This window comes from Cupressus sempervirens, chromosome 4 (genome assembly GCF_028749045.1).
Source record: "Cupressus sempervirens isolate cs-2001-9-10 chromosome 4, ASM2874904v1, whole genome shotgun sequence".
Classification (NCBI taxonomy): domain Eukaryota; kingdom Viridiplantae; phylum Streptophyta; class Pinopsida; order Cupressales; family Cupressaceae; genus Cupressus; species Cupressus sempervirens.
Window position 1 is genome coordinate 101,659,690 of NC_143121.1, and position 9,221 is coordinate 101,668,910.

At 36.2% G+C, this 9,221-nt stretch overlaps 1 protein-coding gene across 1 annotated transcript; it reads left to right on the forward strand.

The window, feature by feature from the left end:
• Positions 1 to 6,345: 6,345 nt before the first annotated feature.
• Positions 6,346 to 8,989, forward strand: LOC149560137 (UDP-glycosyltransferase 91C1-like). Its single transcript, XM_089823552.1, has 2 exons — positions 6,346 to 7,323; positions 8,588 to 8,989. The coding sequence occupies exons 1-2, from the start codon at positions 6,346 to 6,348 to the stop codon at positions 8,987 to 8,989; spliced, it is 1,380 nt and encodes a 459-aa protein (XP_089679678.1).
• The last annotated feature ends 232 nt before the right edge of the window (positions 8,990 to 9,221 follow it).

Genomic DNA, 9,221 nt, shown 5'->3' on the forward strand with positions numbered 1-9,221 from the left:
CCAAGCATAACCTCCTAGATTTGATAATCCCTAGGAGTCAGTTCTTCAACATTTGATTTTGGAGGAGGGATAGCTACGTGAGCAAACAAATCTTGAATCTGATCACTCATGACAAAGGATAATGCTCTTGCATCCTTGGGTGTTGAATCAGGCTTCCTTAGAACTTCTATCAATTCCATCATATCCTCCTCCTCAGTGGTGAACTATTTCTTCTTGTTTCTTATTACTTCTTTTGGGAGCCACCTTGGAACATGTTACACTGGTGACTTTCCTTTTGAGGATGAAGGAGTTTTCTCTATTATGCTCTTGCCCTTGTCACTCCTCTCTGGGGTCTTTTCCCTTTGTGAAGGCTCCTCTTCTACAGTCCCTGTATCAGTGGAGCCCACAATTCTTACCTCAGTGTCCTGGGAAGTTTGCTGTGGTTGTTCACTTTCTTGTGCTTCTTCTAAAACTTCTTTGGTGGGTACTTGTTATGGCTCTTCTTGTTGTTTTACCTGAACCTATTCACTTTATATCCCTGGAGGAAGAGGGGTGGTTGATCCCTTGTCAACAGAAAATGTAACATGTAATTGGGATGTGGTGACCATTTTGAGTCCTTGTGACTCGGGGGGTATCTGAGTCCAATGCTCCTATTGAGGTTGATTGGTTGGTATATCTCTGATCTTATCCCTAACCAACTCAATATCTATAGGCATAAAGTCAAAATCTGACATCTTAAAGACATCAAATCCCTCCACATCATGCTCATCAATCCATTGCTACATCTCATCTTCTAACGTAGTAGTTTGCAAAGGTTCATCTGGGACTGATGGAGTCATAGCCATAGGACTTCTTCTTCTTTCCTGTTTTGTGGCTCTAACTAGGCTGGTCCTTTGACTCAATGGTAAATTATCTTCTTCATCCTCCTCACCCTCTTCTCCTTCCTCTTTCTCTAGGATAGGTTCATGGACTGAGGGGAAAGAGATCACTTTCTTGATCATCTTTTGTCTCCTTTTCACCAGAGTTTTAATCTTCCTACTTTTTAGTGCTAAAGGAGATGTCTGCTCTGCTTGACAGGGAGGGGAGACCTCTTGAACCTCAACCTCTATCTATGGCTGGCTTGGCGCAGCTAGTGGCACTTGAGGATCAACCTAGGCTTGTGGAGGTCTAATATATTTCGGCCCTTGTACATTTTCCTCTCCTTGCTATGAAGGTGCTAGGATTTCACCCTCTTCTAGTTAAACTCTCTGAGCCAAAGTTCCTTTCCTCTTGCCCCTTCCTCTACCCCTTTGATCTTGATAATATCCAACTGGTTTATCAAGTTGGTGTACCATTTGCGATCTTACTAGTGACTAAGCTGCAAGGGTAGGGACAGTGACTTTCTTCCCTCTACCTTTGGTTGGGCAGGCTTGTGCATGAAAGATGACCATTTCAGGAATTGGATCAAGCTTAAATGGTTTCTTAATCCAATCCTATGTCATTTTAATGACATGTCTCACCTTATGGTTGATATCAGAATTCTCCTCCCTATCAACCTTAGCATTCATAATGGGCCTATTACCAATCTTTTCCCTATTGAATAGAGGATCAAGCAACTCCTCTAAGTCTTGTTGTAATATCTTTAATGGAATCTTTATCTTTAGGGCCTTCTCTGCTAGGTGCAAAGTCATCCTATAATAATCCCTTATTCAAATATCATAGTCATTTGTTGCATTTATCTAATGATCCTGAATACCCTCTTCGTGCTAGAATGTTTTAACAGCCAAATACTGTACTCTCCTGATGTTATTAAAACATGGCAGCGAAGACTTGTATTCTTCCAAGGGATACTGATCTCATTCTCCTTCAAAAGAGGGGATATCTTGCCTCTGATCTACCCAAAAAGGTCCTATAGTCAATGGCCAAGTCCAACATTTTTTATGTTGCCTCCTAACTCTATCATAGGCAGACACGATTTTTCGAGAAATCTCCAAGAGAACAAATCTGTCACTAGCATACCTAGGGAGCTTTTTAGGGTTAATAGTGGTACCAACTACCCTCAAATACGTAAAAGTTTGGAATTGGATATAGTATTCTCTGAGTATTGATATCTATGCCACTACATCATCTGATAATCTCTTCACATAATCTCCTATGAATCAGATTATAGCGAATATGAAGGCTTCATTAACAATTCTATATTCTTTTCTTTGCTCTGAGAGCCTCTTCTTTACCAACTAGGGATAGACGATATATGGCCATGCATTAGGATCCTACATGCTACCCCTCTTATATAGCCCTGGATAGCCTATTTCCCTTGCAGCCAACAAGTACACCAAATACGATGTCATATAAAACTTAACTGCTCACACAAATTCTAATTGGGAGTAGAAGCCCAGTCTAGCGACATCTTTGCTTTCTTAATCGTCTAAATAAAATACACCATAAGATGTTCAGATGCCCAACTTTCGATAGACACATAACTCTACTTAGAAGTATGATCCAGTATATGATGTCTTCTATCATATACCCTCTAGTCATATCCATTTTGTCAGTCTTCCTTAACAAAGGAGTCTTCTCTATAAGGTAGGATGATTGAATGATATTAGAGGCCTCCTTGATATGTTCTCGATACCACCTTTCTGTCTGTTCATAGGTGAGCCTGATGAACTGATCTGCCCATGGGAGATGAAATACGTTCTCAATATTTGTTGGTCATAGATCAAGGACAATCTTCCCCATTATACTCTTCATAACCCTCTCCTCAGTGACAAAGTGTTCTACAAGTGTCATAATGAGCTCAAAAGATTGTAATGACACTGAGTGCGAAGCTGCATTAACAAGTCCTGATCTAATGAGTGCGGAGACCATTTGCGACCTCTTAGTGGATTTGTTACATATCTTTAGAAATTCTCCCAAATTAGTGTGTCCTAAATTAGTATCTCTAATATCTGAGCTGTCATCTTGAAACCTTGACTTCATCGGAACGCCTTGGAACTTGAAGACCATAGGTTTTGGTGCCATTTTCTTGCATAGGGAGCATGATGAAGATGCCATAATATCAACACAAAGTAACATCCATTAGACTAGATTTGGGGGAAAAATGAATTAATGACACCTTATTAATGACACAATTAAAACCCTAAAAATTATATTACTTGAAAACACAAAACTTGATTTTAAATCCTAAAATACAAAAACAAAAGATATGGCGCACTTGGTGCACCTAGTGCACCCATCCTTTTAAAAGAAAACTTCATTTTACAGGATGCACATTAGGGCACCACATGGGGTGCACTAATGCACATCTCATTTTCCCTTAGGTGGCTTTTATTATATTTTCCCCATAAGATACGTAGTAGTGCACCTTATAAGGTGTTTGACTTAGCTTTTAAAATGTTTTGCAGTTGTTTTTTAGGGTTTCTTCTTGTTTAGATGATACAAAAGGTGCACATCAATGCACCTCTTGAGGTGCGTTGATGCTCACCTTTTGAGTTTTATTTAATGTTTTTTGTGCTTTTACAGGGGCGAAGGGTGATGAAGGTGAAGGGAGGCACACTTAGTTTGGTGCAGTGTTGCAACACGACAGAGCTGCGGTTATGAAGACTTGATAGAGGTAAATGAAAGCAAGGTAAGGATGGAGGAGAAGGAGGGGGGCTTTATAGTCCCTGAGTCTCCTAAGTGTCACAGAGTTCCACAGCTACGGTAGTGCAGCCATTTAAAAACACTTCCTTGCTTAATAAGGTGCATCAACACACCTATTTAGGTGCTCTACTATGCCTTTTGTTTTTTCAAAAGGCTTTTTTCTCCTCTAAACTCTATTTCAGGATCCAAAACTTTGAACTGGGACTAGAACATGACCCAAGACATCAGAAAAAAGCCTAAAAGGACTGGAAACCTGGACTAGGGTTTTGATTAACTAAAAAATAAAGCAAGGGGTCCCCATTTTCGACAAGGAGATGGGGCATGCGTTGTGGAACCACAACAATACTGTGATGAAATCAGCTTACATTTTAAGCCAATCTTGAGATCACACCTAGAGCCAATCTTGAGATACACCTACTTGGTACTTGTCCTCATTTGGTGGGTCTAAGGTCTTAAGCCTTTGCCTTATAAATTTCCTTTGTTATATGCCATGTTACTAAATATATAATCTTTTAGTACGTCCTAAATAAACAAAGTTCTAAATTAAAAGGCAAGTATGCCATGACTGAAGCCTTAATTAGATATAACTATTTGTTGTAATTAATTATTTTATTGCTAAGCTCGAGTAGACTCAAACCCTTAAAGTTACCATTGTAGCACTTGTTATCAATACTCATTTATGTTTTTAATTTGAATGAATTTCTTAAAGTAAAAAATAAGTTATTTTGTACAATGAATATTAAACATCAAAGCTAACAATTGAATGGAGATGTCTATGTATTTAATATTAATATAGAAAATATTTGTCTAATCAGTGATTTCAATAGGCTTGTAGAGTCAAATCAATAAATTAATTATTTTTAATTTAATAAATGTATAAGAAATATTTGTTTAATTAGCAATTTCTATCGATTGCATAATCAATTCCATAAACTAGTTATTTTAAATTTAAATAATATATAAGCAATATTTGTCTGGTTTCTATAAGTGGCATAATCAATATAAAAAGCTTATTTTTTTAATGTAATTAATATATAAGAAATATTTGTCTAATCAATTATTTCTATCGGTTCCATAACCAAGAAAAAGAAAACTAACTATTTTTAATTTAAAAGGAAAATATCTATTCTTCAAATAAATTTCATTATATAATTTTTTTATTAAAAAACTTATAAATATTTTTAATTAGAGTAATATAAGAAATGTTTAAATTCTATTTGTCTGATAGTCAATTAGATAAACTAAGAAAAAACTGTCTATACAAACATCATATCTAGTGCTGAGAAGACAGTTTGTTGCTTTTAATAATTAAATGAAATTGTACAACACAGTTTATTAAGTGCTGACTTTTAATTTAATTATTAATAGTAAAAATTCGTCATATCAAATACTAAAATGATTATGACACAATCAATGCAAGAAGCATATTAGAATTTATTATGAATTGTGAAAACGTGTTATATTTCCTACGCTATAAACATTTCCTAAGCTAACTGTCAATACTTGATACGCTTAAAAAATTCAGCTGCAACTGATACGGCCCCGAAAACAGTTTATCATACCAAGAAGACATAATTGATTTCCAAATGTTATAAAAATATTTTAAAAAGAAAACGTTTTCCTGCTGGATAATCACTGCCCATAAATCCGGCTCCTCGAAAACATTTAAATGTATATAAAAGGGAACAGACTCGGAGTATTCAAACCATCAAAACTAAGCCAGCTAATGACAGCGGAACAGAATCCCTCGAACATGGAAAACAAAAACGAAGAAATTTAATTTTTAAATGTTTTTGAATTAAAAGCCCTCAAAAATTAAGGGCTAGTTCATAAAATATTCAAACCAGTGATTACCACCAGCTAAAATTACCTCCTACCATTTATAACACAAGAACATTGTTCCTAAACATAACTAAAAGAGTATCAGTAGGCATAACATTACTACTACCTGTACAACTATAAAAACTAAGGAAACATAAAAAACAAAGGCATCACCTAGATACATTGAGTGCTGTGTTCTATTTATTCTTTTTTGTGTTCTATTAAATCTTGGTGCTTCACCCCTGTGAGCATCACCTATATCCAATGAGTGCTATGTGTTCCATTTATTCTCATGAGAAATGGACTCATGTTGAATCACTACTCATGAAACAAGGGTCAATGGGCGTCGTCTATACTGACAACATTTATGCACCTTTATTCAATGTAAATATTAAAGACTCCCACTGTTTAGCACTGACTAGGGGTGCATATAAGTTGTCCCGTAGCCACTGCCGGGTCAATAAGTTTGACTCAAAAATCACGGAGTTAAATTCTGATAGCAGTATCACAATTTGACTTGCGGTGGAAATTATCTTCTACTTATAAAAGACATTATCCAGCAAAGTTCAATTTTTAAATATTATTTTGGACTGAAAAATTCATTTACATTTTTAAATTTTAGCGAACATTACATTTTGGTGGAGCTTAGCCCGTCCATTAAAGATACAATGGAGTTGAGTTAAAAGAGAGACCCAGGGTTTAGACACAGCCAAAGTCAAAGCTTACAGAGTGCCTGCTAAAGCCGGCCGGTACGGAGAGCTAGCAGTCAAATGTCCATACGACCCCCTTGCGTTGGGGAAAATTACCAATAAATAGAGCACGGGAAGAAAATGAATACACGTACCTTACCAAGGGGGAAAGTGTTATTTCAATCTTCTTTTGAGTTTCAAGAAAGTGTTGAAACTCGACTGTGCATCAACAATGGCGGAAAGAGATGAGAGAGAGCTGAGTGTGGTCATGTTCCCCTGGTTCGCCCACGGTCACATTACTCCCTTCCTTCAGCTCGCCAAAGGCCTTGCATCTCATGGCTTTCAGATCTTCTTCGTATCAACCCCGCTCAACATCCAGCGAATCAAGCCCCATTTGTTAGACTCCCCGGGGAAGATAGAGCTGGTACAGCTGGCGATGCCCTACGTGGAGGGGCTGCCAGCTGGCGTAGAGTCCTCCGCAGATGCTGTGAAGAAGGGTGAGTCAGCAGTGTTACTGCCTCTGCTCGTTGCCGCCATGGATCTCTTGCAGGAGCCCTTCGAAGCGCTGCTACGACAGCTGTCACCAGACGTGGTGATTCACGATTTTGTGCAGCACTGGGCTCCTCGCCTGGCTGCCACGCTGGCAAAACCTGTCCGCACCATATTCTTCCTCACAATGGGAGTGGCCGCCTTCGGCTTTATGGAGGGCCAGCTGGACGCCTCACCGGAAAACCCAACGGCCCGGGATCTGACTTCCACGCCGCCGGGATTCCCTTCACCGGATATTCGGCACCGGTTATTTGAAGCTGAAAGGGCCGTGGGGTTATACAGGAAGCATGCAGATGGGCTTAGCGTCGCCGACCGGAGCAGCATCTGCGCGCGGGACAGTTGGGCGGTTGCATGCAACACGTGCTTCGAGTTGGAAGGTGTTTACGTCGATTATTTGCAGAAACTCACAATGCGACCGGTTCTCCCTGTTGGAATACTCGTACCCGAACTCCCGCCGGTACCCGCTGCTGATATTTGCTTGCAGTGGCTCGATAGGCAACCGGGTGGTTCGGTAGTCGTGTTGGCTTTTGGCAGCGAGTATGTTTTAACCAACCGAGAGGTCGAAGCCATTGCAATGGGTTTGCAGGAGAGTGACGTGTCATTCCTCTGGGTTCTGCCTGCCGGAAATGACAGGCTGCCGGCCTTCCAAGATCAGATAGGGGTGAGTTAGGCACTATCCATGGTTTAATTTTAATTTGTAATTTGATTTGTCGAATTCAGATGTTTTAATTTATATTGTTTACTTTTAATGGAGAAAATAATTGAAACTTGTTAAAAGTCAAGAATGCACCTACAGGAACATTGTCATTACTTAATATCTTGGGTCAAATTAGCATTGTTTAGGTAGTTATTTTGTAATTGGAAATTTATCATTTATCGATGTATTTTTATTAATTAGTTTTAGATTGTTTTATTCTAAGTTTTAAATTAGAATGTTAAAAAATTATTCTTGATTATATATTTTAATGTGTTCTCTTAATTGAAAATAGAATATAATGTTATACTTTTCAGTAATAAATATAAAAATTACAATCAAATATATTTTAATTTATGAAAATAAATTCAAATATAAATATCCAACATATGTTATAATATATAAAAATATTAAATGAAGAATATTAATTTAAATCTGTGGTCTTAATTTTGAATGCGTAACATATACATATAAATATTATGTGAACAACAATATAATTTTAGGTCTATCATTCTAGGTTTGAAATGTAAAAAATAAGTCAATAGATTGCATACAAAAAAAAATTAAAATTAATCTATAAAAATGCATCAATCAACTTTAAAATATGGAGACCACAAAACAAGCACATAAGTAGTTAATGCTTAGAGTAAGGCTATTGTTTAGGATACTTAACATAATCAATGTAGTCATCTCAATTACATCAAGAAGTTGTCTTCAAATAACTATATATCAAGAAATATGTTTATAAATTTACATATAACATATTATTATTTGATCGGTTAGTTTTGTATTGTCTGATAGAAACAATATCTTTTGTCTATGCTTATGGCCAACATAATGATTACTAGTGATACATTTAAGACAATGGTAAAAACATACAAATAAAAAGCTACATATTATACAACATCATAACAATTATTACTAAAAACTTATAGATTCTAAATATTTTTTAATTAATTCATAATATTATATGAAAAATTCATACAAAGATTGAATATTTTAATTAATGTAAAATATAGAAGTCTTATTTTTAAAGAAATCTATGTCTTTCATACATAATATGAAATTTTAATGGACCTTTTAGAAACTCTAAGAGAACACAATATATTGAGTCTTTTATTATCTCATTTCATTTTTTATAGTCAAAACACCATTAACTATTTTTATTTCAAAAGAAAAAATAACATATTCTACTTAAAACCCACTTCTAATTTTGTAAGTTATTTTACAGGAAAAGGGATTAATGATTACAAATTGGGCTCCCCAACTACAAATTTTGAATCATCCTTCTATAGGTGCCTTTCTGACGCATTGTGGATGGAATTCAATAATAGAAGGGTTAAGGTTTGGGGTGCCACTCATAACTCTTCCAATGCAATATGATCAAGGGGTAAATGCAAAGATTGTAAAAGAACTTAAGGTGGGAGTGGAAGTAAGAAGAAATGAAGAGGATGGATCTTTTACTAAGGATGACATTAATAGAGCAATTGAAGTTATACTGATAGAAGAAAAAGGAGTACAAATCAAATCTAATGTCACAAAGATACGAAAAATCTTGACAAACAATAATTTTAAAATTAGTGAAAGAAACATGAGAAACTTTGTCTCCATGCTCAAAGTATCTAACAAATAATTAGGCCGATAAGCTCTTTACTCTCATTGAAAAAAATATCAAGTGAACTATCTACGTAATCATTTCAATAGCTAGGTATGTAATTATGCATTTCTACATGAGATAATGCAAGAAGGCTTATGGAAGCCACTTTTTTCCTATTGATTTAACCCCATCACTTTCTAATATAGAATATACTAATAGTTGTGTGTTTATGTATGTGCAATAGTTAGCCGATAAGAGTTGTTTGTTG